Source organism: Budorcas taxicolor, chromosome 5 (genome assembly GCF_023091745.1).
Source record: "Budorcas taxicolor isolate Tak-1 chromosome 5, Takin1.1, whole genome shotgun sequence".
Taxonomy (NCBI): domain Eukaryota; kingdom Metazoa; phylum Chordata; class Mammalia; order Artiodactyla; family Bovidae; genus Budorcas; species Budorcas taxicolor.
The window spans coordinates 73,818,132-73,838,982 of NC_068914.1; the positions used below are offsets into that span (position 1 = coordinate 73,818,132).

The 20,851-nt window shown below is 41.5% G+C and overlaps 1 protein-coding gene across 1 annotated transcript; it reads right to left on the bottom strand.

The window, feature by feature from the left end:
• Positions 1-2,587: 2,587 nt before the first annotated feature.
• Positions 2,588-13,419, bottom strand: TMT1A (thiol methyltransferase 1A). The gene is made up of 2 exons (XM_052640441.1): positions 12,919-13,419; positions 2,588-3,901 (listed from the first exon to the last, which is right to left on the bottom strand). Exons 1-2 carry the CDS (start codon positions 13,417-13,419, stop codon positions 3,665-3,667), a joined length of 738 nt encoding a protein of 245 aa, XP_052496401.1. The 3' UTR covers positions 2,588-3,664.
• Positions 13,420-20,851: the final 7,432 nt, after the last annotated feature.

Below are 20,851 nucleotides of genomic sequence, written 5' to 3' on the forward strand. Positions count from 1 at the left end.
AAAGTACAAAAGGAACTCTTATGTAATGCTTGCCTCACTTTCTATTCAAGTGTGAAATATGTAGGAATTCAGGGGAAGCAGCTGGATTATTGGAACAGTTAGGAACAGGATACAATAAATATATAAATATAATAAAATTTAGTAAGTTTTTGCTGTTGTTAGCCATTAAAATAAGTGTTGAGCTCATGGACCCAGGGTCTTAACAAAATTAGGAACAAGCTGATGGAAACAGTAGCCATCCCAAAATCTGCCCTTTGGGTTCCCAGCCCTGCCTACTGTCTTTCAGTTCCTTGAAGATATTGTTTTTCTTTTTTTATTGTTTGTTTGTGACACAAGCTGTTCCATTAGGCTGAAAGACTCTATTCATCCTCTGAAATTCAGCTCAGATGTCACTTCCTCAAGGAAGCCTCTGATCCTCTCCCTGGGAGGGTCAGATTTCATTCTCCTGAACTTCTTCCTCAGAGAGAGCACTGATCACCACAGTAGATGCTCCCTGAGGGCAGAGAACAAGTGTAGCTTACTCAGGGCTCTAAGCCAAGCACCAAGAGCAGAGTACACAGTAGGCATGCAGTAAGTGCTGAATGAAGTTCAGCATTTATTAAGCACTAAGTACCTCACCTCATTAACTCCTCACAGTAACCCTTTAGGTAGATATCATCCCCATTAACAGATGACGAGAGTGACACTAGAGAAGTAACTTGCCCCAGGTCATAGTCAATGAAGGACACAGCCAGAACTTGATTCATGTCATTTTGATGGCAAAGCCAGTGTCCTTTTATCTTTTATTTCTCTCACTGCATGCTATTATCCCACGGAAAAGCCAGTGTTCTGAACATGGCACTATGCTTAGAAGGACAAACAGAGGGTCTGATCAGAATGCAGTGATGTATTTATAATGGACATTTGTAGTGTGCCTTGCTACCATCCATTCCTGCTTTCCCTAATCACAGGCCCTGCTTTCATTTGGAGGATACACAACTCTCCTTGTCTCAGTCCCCATGGTTTGGGTGTCCTCAGCCCTTGGGATGAAGTGCTGTGCCCATCACCCATCCCATTGAAATAGGATGAATGACTCAGGGATGGACTTCTGACCTAGTATTGTCAATTGAAGAATCAACTGAGACTCCAATGTAGAACTCTGGAGTGTTTCAAAAAGTTGTCTTGATCTTTTCAACTGGCCATGGGTCCTGGAAGCATGAAGACTGGCATTATTTCCAAAGACTTTACCATCTGAAAGAGAGAGGAGGGCAGATGTGGCCCTAGACACTGTCTGGCTACTGATAACATTATCTGAGCCTTGCCCAGGCTGTGCCTCAGGCTCTCTGTTCCTAAAGTGAAAGTGAAGTTGCTCAGTCGTGTCTGACTCTTTGCGACCCCATGAAGCCTACCAGGCTTCTCTGTCCATGGGATTTTCCAGGCAAGAGTACTGGAGTGGGTTGTCGTTTCCTTCTCCAGGGGCTCTTCCTGAACCAGGGATTGAACCCCAGTTACCTGTATTGCAGGCAGACACTTTATTCTCTGAGCCACCAGGGAAGCCCCTCTGTTCCTAAACCTTTCACTAATTCAAGTCAGAGTTCTTTTCTACCTAAGTCTTTTTGGGTTGGGAGTTCTGTCACCAGCAATCAAGGGACTCTAACCAACACAGGACCTAAAAAGCATTGACATGTTTTGCCTCTTCTCTGTTTCCATTTTGCATAGGCTTAAGTCATGTCCTTCGGTTCTTGGAATGATCATAAATGTGTGTTTTCTGGGCCTGAGAAGGTGGTATGGCAGGGATGCTTGTCAAAACAGGTGTTGTGGTTTTAGGAATTAGGGCTCTAAGACTAGCTCAGTACCTTGTGGAATGTGAGAAACTTCACTTATTTATTTTTCCCCACCTGTAGAGAGTAAGGATAATATTTGCTACACCATTTAAACAAAAGGGAGTTGAGAAGAATGTGCCCAGTACTTTGTACTTTGGTATTACACACCTTCCAGCATGTCAATAATACTTCACCAGATCAACCTGTGGTTTTTCAGATTTCTCAATCCCTAGACTGACCTAACCAGTAGTAAGTTGGGCAAATAAGAATGCCCCTACTTTGGGGAGACCCTGGAGGGAGGATATTCACATTCCATAGTTCAGGAGACTGTAGACTCATGTCCTAACCTCACCGTAATGGTAACTGTTTTCATGCACAAGAGAGAATAGTAAACTTCCATTCTTTCTGCTCTATGGATTTCACAAAGGGAGTTTTTGGACTTGAACTTTTCAAAACCCATTCAGACCCTTCCAAAATTGCCTTTTATTTTTTGGCCATGCTACATGGCATATGTGATCTTAGTTTCCTGACCAGGGACTGAACCAGCATCCTCTGTCATTTGTAGTGCAAGTCTTAACCATTGGACAACCAGGAAAGTCCCCCAAATTGGTTTTTCTGAAATCTGCTAGCTGTATTTAGTTATCTGGCTGTAGAAGGAAAAATACGTACATTCAAGTAGCTTAATTTTCCACCATGAAGGAAAGCCCTCTCAGAGATGCTAAGAAAAATGAAAGTAAGCCAGCAAAGATATAAATCATTCATTTTATTTCCATTCCTAAAATATATGTAAATTTGAGTTGATATTTAAAATAGCCCTTTTGCAAAATCATCTCAGAAAACATACTAAATTTATTAAAGTGCATACAAACTTGTGCTGAAAATTCTAAATCCTCTAACTGACCAACTTGTTTTCAATACACTTGTGATGATTTTTCAAGGTTTCTGTGGTTACAAGGAACAAAGAAATCATCTTGGGACCAGAGTAGAAATTTGATCAGAATAATCCAAACAATATTTGTCTACCTCTTTACAGACTCACAGGTTGCCTATTTTGAGGGGGCTCTTACAAAGCATACCCAAGCATTCAGTGTTTCCCTCACTACAGTGGGCATTTCCTTTGCTTGCAGTTTAAAACATTCAGCCAAGTACATGCTATATAATGGGCAAAATGAACCCAAGAACTCTGCTTCATGTAGTTTTATGGATATACTAAAGTACAATCTTGCTTGTAAGAATTAAAGACTGGAATGCAGGAGAACAAACTTTGGTGGAATACCAGAATAAAAAACATAACAGAGCTGGGCAGAACCAGGTGTGGCGTCCTGGTACATTAATTTTGAAAGCCAGCACAGTGATACTAAGAAGAGCAAGTAGATTCCGATTCCTTAAAAAAAATAAAAACAACACCTGTGCTTTTAGGTTTGGATTTTTCAAATAGTATTTCTTTATTCAGTTTGTGAATTCTTAAGATGTTTTCCCCTCTTCCTTTTCAAAATCTTCCTTTGTGTGATTTAATTCTTATTAGCATCAGCCTCTCATAGAAATGGTGAAATTAAAATCTGTTGGGTCATAATTTAAATAAGATAAACTGTGAAGTTATGGAATAAAGTAAGATCTGAGGATAATGGTAGAATTTAATTATGGAAGCCCACTGTTTCTTTCAAGAGAGAGTTCAAAGTTGTTTTGTGTTTTGATTTTTGGGAGATGATAGAAAATGGTTAACTAGGTTATAACATAAACTTTAAGGGATGAAATGTAAATTTACCCAAAAAAGGGAGTTCCCATCTTTCAGTTACTGTTTTAAGTGTGAAGCCAAAACCTTAAATTATTTGAGCCCTTTGGGTCTCAGCTCCCTGCTTCCACTATTTCACAGCATATCCGTAGATGTGAGGGCGCACTAGCTCCCAGGACAGAGGGGCCTGTAAGTGCTGCAGCTTCAGCTTGGAGAAGCGGGCCTGCTCCAGGGCCTTCCAGCTCTCTCTGGTCAGGTTGCATCCATCAAACAGAAGGTGCCAGACGGGATCCAGGACCTGTTGCCAGAAGTAATTCCAGGTGGAAGGCTTATCTGCTACGTGCTCCATGAAATAAAAAGCTCCTCCCTGAGAAAGAAAAGGGGGAAAGAAAACCACGAAGAATTTTAGTTTGGGACAAACAATTTGATAAGATGTTTAAATGTCAGATTTCAGTGGCCCCAGAGGTCCACTTCATGAGAAGATATGGAGAAATCCAAACTTACTACGATACCATTGTGGTTAATAGCGTCATCTTCTGTCAGATTGTATACAGAGCTGCCAGTCTATATTGTCTGTTCATAAAAGTAATACATAATGATAGCTAAAATTTAAAGCAATTTAAAGCATTCAAGGCCCTATTCTTAATGCCTGTCACACGCGTGCTTGCGTGCTCAGTCACTTCCAACTCTGCGACCCCGTGGACTGTAGCCCACTAGGCTCCTCTGTCCATAGGATTCTTCAGACAAGAATACTGGAGTGGGTTGCCATGTCCTCCTCCAGGGGATCTTCCCAACCCAAGGACTGAACCCATGTCTCTTGCATCTCCTGCATTGGCAGGTGGATTCTTTACCACTGAGCCATCTCAGAAGCCAGGTTGTCAAACTGCCCTTTGGAAGAGTTGCCCCAGTTTGTATTCATACCAGCAATAGATGTGAGTGCCCATTTTCAATAAATGCTCATCTATGTTTTTAAAAATCTATTTGGTGTGTAATGTGGTATTTTTTATAACATGCATATCTTTAGTATTTTTAATTGTAACATCTTTTACTAAACATTATGTGTTGGAAAGATCCCCTGTAGAAAGGAATGGCAACCCACTCTAGTATTCTTGCCTAGAGAATTCCATGGACAGAGAAGTCTCGTGGGCTATACAGTCCATGGGGTCGTAAAGAGTCTGACACGAGTGACTAACACTTTGACTACTAATACTGGCTGTTTGGATTTCTGTTTTTCTGATTTGTCTGTTAACGTCCATTATCAGTTTCCTAATAGGCCATTGGGGTTTTTTTTTACCGATTAGTAAGGGCTTTTCAGAGAAGGCAATGGCACCCCACTCCAGTACTCTTGCCTGGAAAATCCCATGGATGGAGAAGCCTGGAAGGCTGCAGTGCATGGGTTTGCTGAGGGTCGGACACGACTGAGCGACTTCACTTTCACTTTTCACTTTCATGCATTGGAGAAGGAAATGGCAACCCACTCCAGTGTTCTTGCCTGGAGAATCCCAGGGACGGGAGCCTGGTGGGCTGCCGTCTACGGGGTCGCACAGAGTCGGGCAGGACTGAAGTGACTTAGCAGCAGTAAGGGCTTTTATTATAATTAAACTACATACACTACAAATGTTTCCCCATTTGTTGTTTCCCTTTTAATTACAATTTTTTAGCTTCTCTTTTTATTTAAAAAAAAAAAAACCTTTAAATTCTTCTGAAAATTGTTCTTAGGCTCTGCTTTGCAAGCCTGTGGGAGTCTGAATCCATACCAACCACTGTCTGAGGCTAAATAACCATGTCTTGTACTTTTGTACCATTATCACAGAATGAAAGAGATAGGATTAATTTTTTAAAATGAATCATCTAACAAATGAGAACATACGGTACAGCACAGGGAACTCTACTTAATGTACTGTGGTGACCTGAATGGGAAGCAAGCCCAGAAGGGATTCACTTTGCTGTACAATAGAAACTAATGCAACATTGTAGAGCAACTATCCTGTAATAAAAATTAATTTTTAAAAATAGGAAAAAAATAAAAGCACAAGTTTTTGGTTTGTTGAAAAAAAAAAAAGAAAACCACCAGGTCTCTTTCGGCAGTGACACAAGGGGGAGCACTGGACAGGAGACTTGAAGAGGAACTTCTCGGGTTGTTGTAAGAAAATGGCAGACAAGCCCAACATGGGGAAATCAGCTTCCATAAGGCCAAGCTGAAGAAGACTGAGATGTAGGAGAAGAACATCCTTTCGACCCAAGAGATCATGAGCAGGAGAAGCAAGCAAAGTGAAATTTCTTGTGAGCCTGGAGGATTCTCCACCACATCATCTTGGAGACCCTATCCATGAGGTGGAGGAAAGTCCACCTGCAAGATGTACACAAGTGACAAGCTGCACCATGAGATTAAACAGTATGTTTCTAAATTATGAACAGGTTATTGAAGAAATCAAAAGAGAAATTAAAAATTTCCTAGAAACAAATCACAATGGAAACACAACAACTCAAAACCTATGGGATGCAGCAAAAGCAGTTCTAAGAGGGGAATTTATAGCAATACAGTCCTTCCTCAGAAACAAGAACACTGGATAGACAGCCTAACTTTATACCTAAAACAACTGGAAAAAGAAGAACAAAAAACCCCCAAATTAGCAGAAGGAAACAAATCATAAAGATCAGAGCAGAAATAAATGAAAAAGAAATGAAAGAAACAATAGTAAAGATTAATAAAAATAAAAGCTGGTTCTCTGAGAAGATAAACAAAATTGACAAACCTTTCGCCAGACTCATCAAGAAAAAAGAATCAAACCAACAAAATAAGAAATGAAAAAGGAGAGGTTACAACAGACAATGAAGAAATACAAAGGATCATAAGAGATTTCTGAGCAACTATATGGCATAACCTAAAATGCATAACCTGGAAGAAATGGACAAATTCTTAGAAAAGTTCAATCTTCCAAGACTGAACCAGGAAGAAATAGAAATTATGAACAAGCACAGAAATTGAAACTGTGATCAAAAATTTCCCAAAAAACAAACCTGGGAGCAGATGGCTTCACAGGTGAATTCTGTCAAACGTTTATAGGAGAGCTAATAGCCATCCTTCTAAAACTCTTTCAAAAAATTGCAGAGGAAGGAACACTTCCAAACTCATTCTACGAGGCCACCATCACCCTGATTCCAAAACCAGACAAAGACAACACAAGAAAAGAAAACTACAGGCCAATATCACTGATGAACATAGATGCAAAAATCCTCAACAAAATTTTAGCAAACAGAATTCACCACTACATTAAAAAACTCATACACCATGATCAAGTTAGGTTTACTCCAGGGATGCAAGGATTCTTCAATATATGCAAATCAATGTGATACACCATATTAATAAATTGAAAGATAAAAACCATATGATAATCTCAATAAAAGCCTCAATAGAAAAAGCCTTTGACAAAATTCAGCACCCATTTATGAGGGTATCCACTCTCACCACCATTATTCAACATAGTTTTGGAAGTCCTAGTTACAGCAATCAGAGAAGAAGAAATAAAAGGAATCCAGATCAGAAAAGGAGAGTGCTCCCTGTTTGCAGATGACATGATACTACACAGAAAGCCCTAAAGATATCACCATAAAATTACTAGAACTAATCAGTGAATTTAGCAAAGTTGCAGGAGACAAAATCAATACACAGAAGTCACCTGCATTCCTGTATACTAACAATGAAAAATCAGAAAGAGAAATTAAGGAATCAGTCCCATTCACCATTGCAACAAAAAGAATAAAATATCTAGGAATAAACCTACCTAAGGAGACAAAATAACTGTATACAGAAAATTATAAGACACTGATGAAAGAAATCAAAGACCACATAAACAGATGGAGAGATATTCCATGTTCCTAGGTAGGAAGAATCCATATTGTGAAAATGACTATAGTACCAAATGCAATCTACAAATTCAGTGTAATCCCTATCAAATTACCAAGGGCATTTTTCACAGAACTAGAACAAAAAATTTCACAATTCATATGGAAACACAAAAGACCCTGAATAGCCAAAGCATTCTTGAGAAAGTAGAATGGGGCTGGAGCAATCAACCTTCCTGACTTCAGATTATACTACAAAGCTACGGCCATCAAGACAGTATGGTACTGGCACAAAAACAGAAATACAGACCAATGGAACAATATAGAAAACCCAGAAATAAACCCATGCACCAATGGATAGCTTATTTTTGACAAAAGAGGCAAGAATATACAATGGAGCAAAGACAGCCTCTTCAGTAAGTGGTGCTAGGAAAGACCTAAATGTAAGACCAGAAACTGTCAAACTTTTAGAGGAAAACATAGGCAGAATACTTGATGACATAAAGCAAGATCCTCTATGACCCACCTCCTAGAGTAATGGAAATAAAACCAAAAGTAAACAAGTGGGACCTAGTTAAACTTAAAAACTTTTGCACACCAAAGAAACTATAAGCAAGGTGAACAGACAGTCTCAGAATTGGAGAAAATAATAGCAAACAAAACAAGGGTTAATTTCCAAAATATACAAGCAGCTCATACAACTCAGTACCAGAAAAACAAACAACCCAATCAAAAAGTGGCAAAAAGACCTAAACAGACATTTCTGCAAAGAGGTCATACAGATGGCTAACAAATACATGAAAAGATGCTCAACATCACTCATTATTAGAAAAATGAAATCAAAACTACGAGATACCACCTCACATGAGTCAGAATGACCATCATCAAAAAGTCTACAAACAACAAATCCTGGAGAGGGTGTGGAGAAAAGGGAACCCTCTTGCACTGTTGGTGTCAATGTAATAAGTTGATACAGTCACTAAGGAAGACAGTATGGAGAGTCGTTAGGAAACTAGGAATAAAACCACCACGTGACCCAGCAATCCTACTACTAGGCATGTACCCTGAGGAAACCAAAACTGAAAAAGACACATGTACCCCATTGTTCATTGCAGCACTATTTACAATAGCTAGAATGTGGAAGCAACCTAGATGTCCATCGACACATGAATGGATAAAGAAGTAGTGGTACATATACACAATGGAATATTACTCAGCCATAAAAAGGAACACATTTGAGTGAGTTCTGATGAGGTAGATGAACCTAGAGCCTATTATACAGAGTGAAGTAAGTCAGAAAGAGAAATACCATATATTAACACACATATACAGAATCTAGAAAGATGGCACTGAAGAATTTATTTGCAGGGAAGCAATGGAGAAACAGATAAAGAGAGCAAATTTATGGACATGGGGAGAGGGGAGGAGAGGGTGAGATGTATGGAAAGAGTAATATGGAAACTTACATTACCATATATAAAATAGCTAATGGGAGTTTGCTGTATGTCTCAGGAAACTCAAATAGGGGCTCTGTATCAATGTGGAGGGGTGGGATGAGGAGGGAGATAGGAGGGAGGTTCAAGAGGAAGTGGACATATGTATACCTATGGCTGATTCATGTTGAGATTTGACAGAAAACAAAATTATGTAAAAAATAATTTAAAAAAAAGACAGATATTGAGCCATCTAAAAGTTACTGAATTCATGATAATATTTTGTAATTTGATTTTTTTTCAATCAGTGTATGCTGTATGTAAATAATCAAATAGCAGTAACTGCTGGTTTCATCTAGGACAGTCCTGTAACTATAGATCAAGTCTGGACACAGTAGAGGGTACACATTTTTAACGAGTCTTCAGAAGTTTTCTACTTAACCTACCTGTGGGGGAGAAGGGGAAAAGGGACCGATGAGTACCTCCAAAACCCATGATGACTGTCCCATTCTCCTTAGCCTCTTCTAGCTTCCCTAGTCTTGGCTGTCCAGGCAGAGTTTAGAGAGGGAGTTCCCTCTACTTGCCCCTCTGTGGGCAGGTACGAGATGTGTGTTCAGGAATGGAAAACTTGAAATTTCCTGCTGAAAAAATTTTTTTTCATGGAAGAGGACAGGAGAGAAGAGGAGACCCAGGTCTGAGGAGGTTGCTGATGCCCTCTGGATTGCACAGGTTAGGCTAGAGAGCCTGTTACCCTTTCAGGTGACTTGTGTAGCCAACTGGGCATGAAGATTTGGGATTAGAAGAGAGATTTGAGCTTGATACTTAGATTTGGAAACCATCTGTGTGCATGGTAAGTGAAAACTTTGGCGGTACATGAGATTACACAGGGGGTGTATATAAGCAAAATTAGAGCCAAAATAGAAACTCTAGTGTTTAGGGATGGGCAGAGGAAGAATAGCCAGCAAAAATGGTAGAAATGTTGAAGCTGAAGCAATACAAAGCCCCAGTGATAAGCACTGTGGTGCAGTGATAAGAATGTGTGCATTAAAGTCAGATCTGCTGGCTGTGTCGGAGAAGGCAATGGCACCCCACTCCAGTACTCTTGCCTGGAAAATCCCATGGATGGAGGAGCCTGGTAGGCTGCAGTCCATGGGGTCACTACAAGTCGGACACAACTGAGCAACTTCACTTTCACTTTTCACTTTCATGCATTGGAGGAGGAAATGGCAACCCACTCCAGTATACTTGCTTGGAGAATCCTAGGGACCAGGGAGCCTGGTGGGCTGCCATCTATGGGGTCGCACAGAGTCGGACACAACTGAAGCGACTTAGCAGCAGCAGCTGGCTGTATAATGTGGGGCAAGTTTCTTAACTTCTCTAGGTCTGTTTCCCCAGCCCAACATGAAGACAGTCCCTGCGTTAAGGACTGAGTGATGGAGTGAATGAGAATGCAGGAAAGCCTCTGGTTCTATTCAGCAATGTGTGGATGCTTTGTAGGAGCTAAAGGAAGAATATGATCCCCTAAGAGCATTCTCAGTGCTTAAACCCGAGGTGATCATTATTTGCTTTGCAGAGGCGTTGTGAGATTAGTAACACATAAGCAAAATGTCTCTTAAATGTGCCCAGTTAATGCCCAGTCTTGGGACAGAAGAACCCAGGATTTGAATGTCAGAATCAGACCTTTTTCAGTTACAGTTTTGATGTCAGCCTATTCTTGAGCCAAACACAGAATTACAGTCGGCCCTCAGTATCCACAGGTCCTGCATCCTTGGATTCAACCAACAGATGAAAAATACTGGGGAAAAAAATCCAGAAAGTTCAAAAAAGGCCAAACTTGAATTTCCCACATGCTGGCAACTATTTATATAGCATTTACCTTGTATTAGGTATTAAAAAGTAATCTAGAGATGATTTAAGGTATCTGGGAGGACATGCGTAGGTTATATGCAGATTCTATACCATTATATGTAAGGGACTTGAGCTTGTATAGATTTTGGTATCTGTGGTAGGGGCAGGGAGTGACTCTGAGGGACAACTGTATATTATTGCCTCTAAACACTATCTTCAACTCCATTTCTTCCTGAGGAACTTCCTCTGTTAGAAAATAAAACTGAGGTCTCCGGCGGTATCACCCTAAACATGGCCATCTCGTCTGATCTCAGAAGCTAAGCAGGGTTGGGCCTGGTTAGTACTTGGATGGGAGAAAATAAAACTGGGGATTACAGACCATCTTTTTCCCCTAGAAGAGTAAATTCAAATGTTAAAATATTCATATTTTATGTATGTTCAAGTTTGTTTAGAATTGTTGTTCAGTTTCTCAGTCGTATCTGACTCTTTGCAACCCCGTGGACTGGAGCACATCAAGCTTCTATTTAAAACAAGTTTTTAAGTAAACAATAAAGGTAATATGTGAAAATTACATACAGGTATAAAGAATTTCAAACTATATGGAGAGGTATAAAAGGAAAAGAAATTCTTTCTCCTCATCCAGTTCCCTTCCCAATAGGTAACCACTGTTAATGATTATATGTTTATAATTCCCATTAACATAAATACTTATATAAGTATATTCTCCCCCTCCACACACAAATGGATTAGCACTCTACATAATATTCTGCTTTCATTGCTTTTAAAATTAACACTATCTCTTGAGAATGTTTTTCATTGACATAGGTACAAATTTCTTGTTTTAACAGCTGCAAAGAAATTCTTTATACTATGTGACAATGTACTTAACAACTTCCCATTGATGGATGTTATTTCCAATTTATTATATTAAAAATGCTGTGATGAATATTTTTACCTTTAAATGAGTTTTTGTGTATTTTTGCAGGATAGCTATAGGATAAATTCCTGTTGGATGAAGATGTAAATTACTTAAAAATTTGATATTATTAAATTGCTTTCTGAAGAGGACACTTCCTCCAGTTGGGTGTCCAGACCCCTAGACCCACCCCAATATCATACTGAACTTAAAAGTCTCTGACAGAATAGTAGATAAAAAGGGTCTTGCTTTAATTTCTTTTTAATTGAAGTATGGTTGATTATGGAGAAGGAAATGACAACCCACTCCAGTGTTCTTGCCTGGAGAATCCCAGGGACAGAAGAGCCTGGTGGGCTGCTGTGTATGGGGTCGCACAAGAGTCGGACACAACTGAAGCAACTTAGCAGGAGCAGCAGCAGCACGGTTGATTATAATATTAGTTTCAGATGTACAACAAAGTGATTCAAATTTTTTTTCCCTTTTAAAAATTTATTATTATTATTTTTACTTTACAGTATTGTATTGGTTTTGCCACACATCAACATGAATCCGCCACAGGTGTACACATGTTCCCAATCCCAACCCGCCCTCCCACCTCCCCCTACTAACGCATATATATGTAATTTAGAAAGATGATTCAAATTTTTTATAGTTTATACTCCATTTAAATTTATTACAAAATAATGACTATATTTCCCTGTGCTGTAGAATATATCCTTGTTACTTATTTATTTTACACATACTAGTTTGTATCTTTTAATCCCATACCACTCCTGCTCCTCTCTTTTTCCCTCTCCCAGCTGATAACCACTAGTTTGTTCTATATATCTATGAATTTGTTTCTGTTTTATTATATTCATTTGTTTTATTTTAAAGATTCCACTATAAAATATACTTTAATTTGTTCTTTAATTACAAGACTAGATATTTAAATCATATATTGGCTATTTTTATTTATATTTCTGTTCCTGTGCTTTGCTTTTTTTCCCTCTTTTTAAAAACAATTTATTTAGGAATCATGTTGACCTTGTTGATTTGCAACACAGTTATGAAGGAAGTTAACTCATTATCATCCTTGGCAAATATTTTTTACAAAATATTTTTGTACTTCAAATTTGTTTATAGTCCTTTCCCTACAGGAGTTCTAACTTTTTTTTATTCATGTATTATCAATCTTTTCCTTCATAGCTTCTTCTGCACTCGAAGCTTTTTTAAAAATTCAATAGTGTCTTTTCTTGGAGCTTTACTTTTATGTTAGGGTGTTTGATCTACTGAAATTGGGAGGACTGCCCTTGGTGATGGTGGTTGCTACTAAGCAGCCCTCCGCATGCCCGCACTCACCGGCCTCAGCACTCGGCACACTTCCTGGAGGATCTGCTCCTGGTTCTTCACCGAGCAGAGCACCAGGGTGCAGACCACCACATCTATGGAGCCTGTGGCCACCTGGTGCATGTTCTCCCCGGCAGCCACTATGAAGCACTCAAACTGCAGGTGTCGGTTCTGGGCAATGCTCTTGATCAAGAACTTCTCAAAGCTGGGGTTGGGATCAACACAGGTCACCTGGCATCCAGAGGGGTAGAACTTGAAGTTGGCCCCCGTGCCACAGCCCAGCTCCAGCAGGGAGAGCTTCCCAGAGGGGCCTGTGAACTCCCGCAGGTTGCTGAAGAGCTCCTGCTTCTTGCTCTCCATCTGTTTGTTGTACATCACAGTGAACCTCTCCAGGAAGTAGGGGAACCACTGTTTGCATATCCAGTTCCACAAGCCCAGAAAGTCCAGCAGGTACATGGGAAATGCCAGGATGCAGACGGCCAGACGGAGGATAAAAATGGTGAGCGCCATCATTCAGAAGAGAAAAAAACAGATAAGCGGACAAGAGGTCTGACTCCTTTAATTGCAGGGAGTAGGTTTCTGGCCACACTCCAGAGCCAATCAGCAGCAGAGAAAAGAAGAGCTGGCTGTGCTGGAAATACACAGCTGAAGTCAGATCTCGGGCAAGAGGCCTGTTTTATCCAGTTAATAGATGTTGCCTCATGGCTTATTTTTCGTGAAGTGAAATGAGAAGGTTCCCAGCTTTTCCTTAGAAGGAAAGCTGATTACAGCCCCCTCTTCCTGCTTGGAGACTACTGCTGCAGTTTTAAATGCAGAGAGTACTCACAGCTTCTGTTCTCCAGTCTCTCCTAAGAAAACAGAATCTGGGGGTGGAGCTTGGTGAAAACACACCAGGAGGCTGTTGCTAAACCCCATTTATTACTCCGTGCCCCAACCTACTTCTGTTCCATCCTGCCCACCTCTGCCTCATTTTTTTAAAAAAAGAAGTGAAAGCACATGCCTGTCTGGTCACAGCAAGAGTTTTCCCTTTTGCATTCTAGGCAGAGGTTCTAAGATGTTCATAACTGCACAGTGGGATTATTTTTAAGTCACTGTTTTGGGCTGCCCATCTTTAAAGGGCAAGTTTCACCTTCAACCTGTGCCAAATTACTACATTACTGAATTAACTTACCGGAGAAGGCAACGGCACCCCACTCCAGTACTCTTGCCTGGAAAATCCCATGGACGGAGGAGCTTGGTAGGCTGCAGTCCATGGCGTCGCTAAGGGTCAGACACGATTGAGCGACTTCACTTTCACTTTTCACTTTCATGCAATGGAGAAGGAAATGGCAACCCACTCCAGTGTTCTTGCCTGGAGAATCCCAGGGACGGGGGGAGCCTGGTGGGCTGCCGTCTATGGGGTCGCACAGAGTCGGACACGACTGAATTAACTTACATAAAAATAGTCCCCAGAATATTCACTTTTGTGAACCTAAAGTATTAAGAAAATATTTTCAGACATCCATCTGTTTTTAACAAGAAAGCCTGGGCCTTAGGGTGTTCAGGAAATATAGTAATGCTAAAAAATAACGGTAATGTTTACTTTTTAAAACCATGTGATGGACACAGGGAGTGTTTTGTTTCCTTATATGTTATACCCAATACATATTTTATAAATATGTGCTCCATCTTAACAGCTTGCTTGAGGTAGAATTAACATACAATAAACCACACATATTTAAGCTGTATCATTTGGTTAAATTCTGGCACATGTACACATACGTGAAGTCATTGCTTCAATCAAGGTAATGAACACATCAGTCACACTCCCTGCCTCCCAAATACCTCTTGCCCCTTTGTGATCCCTCTTTCCTGCCCTCCACATTCCCAGGCCACCACTGATCTGTTTTCTGTCACTGGAAGTTAGTTTGCCTTTCCTATAGTTGGGCTTACAAGAATCCGCCTGCAATGCAGAAGACCCCAGTTCAATTCCTGGTTGATTCCTGGGTCAGGATGATCCTCTGGAGAAAGGATAGAGTACCCACTCCAGTATTCTTGGGTTTCCCTAGTGGCTCAGATGGTAAAGAATCTGCCTGCAATGTGGGAGACCTGGGTTTTATCCCTGGGTTGGGAAGATCCCCTGGAGGAGAATGGCAACCCACTCCATGATTCTTGCTTGGAGAATCTCCATGGACAGAGGTCCTGGCAGACTACAATCCATGGGGTCGTGAAGAGTTGGACATGACAGAGAGACTAAGCCCATGTACATACACATACATCCTATGATTTTATGTTAATTGGAATCATACAGTATCTACTTTTATTGTCTGATTTCTTTCATCCAGCATAACTAAGAGTCATTCATACTGTTGTATGTATCCATTGATTTTCCACTGAGTAGTATTCTATTGTATGGATCTATAACAGTTTGTTTATCTATTCACCTGAATTTGATGGATATTTGAGTTTTTAACAGTTTTCATAGCTTATTATAGTAGCTTATTACAAATGAAGATACAATGGGGACTTCTCTAGTGGTCCAGGGGTTAAGAACCCTCCTTGCAATGCAGGGGACTCAGGTTCGATCCCTGGTTGGGAAACTAAGATCCCACATGCTGCGTAGCATCTAAGCCCCTGAAAGGTTGTTGCTGAGCCATGAAAGATGACAGGATTCTTGGCCTCTCTAGGAGAGGAATTCAATCTGGGGCCAGTGATGAGGCTTGATCGCTCAGAGCTTTTGTGTAATAAAGTTTTATTAAAGTATAGAAGAGATAGAGAAGGCTTCTGACATAGACATCAGAAGGGGGCAGAAACAGTGCCCCCCCGCTAGTCTTTAGCTAGATGTTATATAGCTACTGCTGCTGCTGCTAAGTCACTTCAGTCGTGTTCGACTCTGTGCGACCCCATAGACGTCAGCCCACTAGACTGCCCCGTCCCTGGGATTCTCCAGGCAAGAACACTGGGGTGGGTTGCCATTTCCTTCTCCAATGCATGAAAGTGAAAAGTGAAAGTGAAGTCGCTCAGTCGTGTCTGACCCTTAGCAACCCCATGGACTGCACCCTACCAAGCTCCTCTGTCCATGGGATTTTCCAGGCAAGAGTACTGGAGTGGGTTGCCATTGTATAGCTACTAGCAGTCTGCTAATTAGAGAAAGGAAATGTCTCAAAACTCAGAGACTAGTACTAGGCCCCTCACCCACAACATGCATTTTGAGATAACAATGGCACAAGGTGAGATGTCCCAGGCCATTAAATGATTGACATGAATTTTGAAGCGAGGCAGGTTTCCAAGCAAATACAGTCTCATTAATGTAGCTTAAGAGAATATTTGCATGAGTAAAACATACTGGTTTGTCAAAGTCTGTTCTTAATCTTAGGCAGAACTAATTTGAAGACAGAGTCTAGGGTAAATACATAGTTCATTAACATAGCTTAAGACAGACATTTCCATAAGAAAAATGCATTGGTTAGCTCAAGGTTTGAGAAAAGTTAAGTTCAGGTGGAATTAGGTGTCATCGTGGCAACACAGATCTTAAAAGAAACCTCTTTTTAAATTTATATAGAGAAGGGGAGGGCTTCCCTCATAGCTCAGTTGGTAAATCATCTGCCTGCAATGCAGGAGACCTGAGTTCAATTCCTGGGTCGGGAAGATCCCCTGGAGAAGGAAATGGCAACCTGCTCCAGTATTCCTGCCTGGAGAATCCCATGGACAGAGGAGCCTGGCAGGCTACAGTCCATGGGGTTGCAAGAGTCGGACACTGTTGCAGCCATGCATTCCGGGAAACAAGCTCACTCAGAAGGACAATGCAGATAGTGGAGTGCAGTTTATTACACCAGCGGGCCCAAGGCAGAGTCTCCTCTTAGCCAAGGACCCCGACCAGTTTTTGTGAAAACCTTATATATCCTAAGTGTACTTGCTCAAATCCACCTCCCCAAATTCCTTGAAACTAGTCTGGACAAGGTAAAAGAGAGATATGATCAAAGTTAACCCATGATTCATGTGTCACAAGACTAGATGAACAGTGGATATTTATCAATAGGACTATGGTCATATCCCGATAAACGTAATGCAATTTACCACTTTGTTCTGTTACAGAGATAATTAGCATATTCTTTTAGGCAACGGAGAGTCCAGGTACAAGTCCTGAGTCTCTTTTATGCAGGGGTGCGGGGGAGGGGTCTGGTTTTCCATTGGTATCAGCCTGGCCTAAGATGGAGCCCAGCTCTGTCTGTTTCCTCCTTCAACACGACTTAGTGACTAAACCACCACCACCACCAGAGAAGGGGATAAAAACACTAACACTTATAGTTTGTTTCCTCCTTCTGCTTAAGAGAGAGAGAAAAAATGTCTGACACTTGCAGCCTGTTTCTTCTGTTTGGGGACCCCTAGCCTTCCTGCCTGTTACCCTCTCACCCCCATACCACAGCTACTGAACCTGAGTGCTCTGTGACCCACAGGTCACAACTAGAGAGTCCGTGTGCCTCACTAAAAGATCCCAAATGATGCAACAAAGATCCTGCATGCCACAACTAGGACCCAATATGGTCAAACATACATTTTTTTAAGTTAAGCTACTGTGAACATTAGTGTACCAGCCTTTGTATGGACATATGCTTCCGTTTCTCATGGATAAATTTCTTTAATAGAATGTAAGTGTCACATGGTAGGTATATGTTTACCTCTTAAAGAAAAATGCCAAACTGTTTTCCAAACTGATTGTACCACCAACAGTGTATGAGAGATTTAGTTGCTCCACGGCCTTACCAACATTTGATGTGGTCATCCTTTTCATTTTAGGCATCCTGAAATGTGTCTAGTGGTCCCTCATTGTTGTTTTAATTTGCATCTCCCAAATGATCAATGATGTCAAGCATCTTTTGATGAGCTTATTTGCCATCCATGTATCTTGTTTGGAGTGTCTGTTCAAATCTTTTGAACATTTTATTTTTTATTATTGCTTTTTTGGCCATGCTGAATGGAATGCAGGATCTTAGTTCCCCAGCTAGGGATTGAGGCTACATCCCCTGCAGAGGAAGTGCAGCATCTTAACCACTGGACTGCCAAAATTGGGTTATTTTCTTATTATGTGTTGAGAATTCTTGGATCAAATCATGTATGTATGTACATGTCATGTATCAAATACCTGATTTGCAAATGTTTTCCTACTCTGTGGCTTGTGTTTTTAATGGTATTTTCAGAAGTGCAGAAATTTCTTTCTTGTGGCATCCTTGTCTGGTTTTGGTATCAGAATAATGCTGTCCTTGTGAAATGAATTTGGAAGAGTTTCATCCCCTTCTATTTCTCAGAAGAGTTTGAGAATTCTTGGTAATAATACTTTACATATTTGATAGGGTTCAGTATTGAAGTCCTCTAGTCCTACACTTTTATTTGTTGGATAATTTTTGATTACTGATTTAATCTCCTTACTAGTAATCTGTCCGGAGAAGGCAATGACACCCCACTCCAGTACTCTTGCCTGGAAAATCCCATGGGTGGAGGAGCCTGGTAGGCTGCAGTTCATGGTGTCATGAAGAGTCGGACACAACTGAGTGACTTTACTTTCACTTTTCACTTTCACGCATTGGAGAAGGAAATGGCAACCCACTCCAGTGTCCTTGCCTGGAGAATCCCAGGGATGGCGGAGCCTGATGGGCTGCTGTCTTTGGGGTCACACAGAGTCAGACACGACTGAAGTTGACTTAGCAGCAGCAGCAGCAATAATCTGTCTCATAACCTTCTAGTAATATACACCAAGGTTGTATATTGTCACCCTGCTTAATAACTTATATGCAGAGTACATCTTGAGAATGCCAGGTTGGATCAATCACAAACTGGAATCAAGCTTGTCAGGAGAAATATCAATAACCTCAGATATTCAAATGATACCATTCTAACGGCAGAAAGTGAAGAGGAACTAAAGAGCCTCTTGATGAAAGTGAAAAAGGAGCGTGAAAAAGCTGGCTTAAAACTCATCATTCAAAAAACTAAGGTCACGGCCTCTGGTTCCATCACCTCATTGCAAATAGAAGGGGAAAAAGTGGAAGTAGTGACAGATTTTATTTTCTTGAGCCCCTAAATCACTGTAGATGGTGACTGCAGCCACGATGAAGAAGGAATTCATAGGGCCTGGACTCCGTCTTAGGCCCGTTCATGCTGATCATGCTCGGCCACCTTTCCAATGGACTCTGAACTCTGTGTTTAGTGCCTTTGAAAACAACAGAAGAATAAGACCCCCTCCAGACAGGGGAACCTTGAAGATCATATCTAGGTTACTCATCGCCTAAGAGAAAACATACACTAATCACCCCTTCCTCTAGACAGGCCATAAAATTTTCTTTATCAATCGGAGTGTAACCTCGGGTTTATTGATTATTGGCTAATTGTTTGACTGTTTGAGCACATGAGCACATAGCACGTGAATCACGGGGTTATTGGGATTGTATTTTCCTGGTTTATGTAAGTCTCAAGGAATTTGGAGTGGTGAGTTCAGACACGTACCCATGGGGTATAAAAGATTTTCACAAATGCTGGTCGGGGACCTTGGCTAAGAGGAGACTCTGCCTTGGGCCCACCGGTGTAATAAACTGCACGCCACTATCTGCACTGTCCTTCTGAGTGAGTTTGTTTCCCGGAACGCGTGGCTACATTTGGTGCGTTGGCTGGGAAACTCCTCACTTTGAGGAGACAGGTCTCATTTGAGGCCACCCCGAAGCTTTGTGGCTTGAATCTCCTAGAGGGGGGAAGGCGCCTCGCCCCTCTGGAAGAATTCAGCCTTTCAACGCCTGGTTTCTTCACTTTGGCAGGTAGTGAACGGCAGCAAGGGAACTGAGCGCTCAGGTGAGGAGGAACCCACCCGGCAGGGTGGAAGAGGGGGCCTGATCACCCCCCTGGGAGGGACTAGAAGGGGCACAGACCCACAGGGGCCTGGAATAGGCAGGCAGCAGCAATTGCTTGGTACACAGGTCGACGAACATGCTACGGTTTAGGAAGGAAATTTGTGAAGGTCATTTAGGAGGTTTGTCCACGCCATCTCAGGGAAAATTATTACCAGCAATCGCCAGGGGATTTTCAGGATAGGAAACTGGTCCTTGTATGCTCATATTCTGCCCTCCCCCAGGAGGTGTCCCGTCTGCTGTGAAATTCTTGACCCCCTCAGAATTGTTAGGCTAGAAGGAAGGGGATACATAAGTGAGTATGAACTGGCTTTCCCGGAGATGGCCTGGGACATGGTATATTTAACCCATCCGTGTTTTCATCCGCACCTGATCAAGCCCACAAAGGCAGAACAGACTTTAAGGGAGAAACAGTCTTGGACCACGTGGTTTCTGGTTCGGCTGTGCTGACCGGCAGGTGAAGGAATGCCGATCCCCCTTCTCCCTCTGGGATCTGGCAGGTAAGGCTCTTCCCAATTAGGAAGGAGGCAGAATGGTAATTCAAGTGTCATTGAGTGGAAATATCAGAAGTACATAGGGAACTGAGAACTTCGTAGACAGAACGATAAGGAAAAGTAGAAGAAGGTCCGAGAAGGTAAGCAAGATGGGAGGAAGTGAATCTAAGGCAACTGTATTGGAGTGCATGATTAAAAATTTAAAGAAGGGATTCAGTTCAGTTCAGTTCAGACGCTCATTCGTGTCCGACTCTTTGTGACCCCATGCATTGCAGCACACCAGGCCTCCCTGTCCATCACCAACTCCCGGAGTTCACTCAGACTCACATCCATCGAGTCAGTGATGCCATCCAGCCATCTCATCCTCTGTCCCCTTCTCCTCCTGCCCCCAATCCCTCCCAGCATCAGAGTCTTTTCCAATGAGTCAACTTTCGCATGAGGTGGCCAAAGTACTGGAGTTTCAGCTTTCGCATCATTCTTTCCAAAGAAATCCCAGGGCTGATCTCCTTTAGAATGGACTGGTTGGATCTCCTTGCAGTCCAAGGGACTCTCAAGAGTCTTCTCCAACACCACACTTCA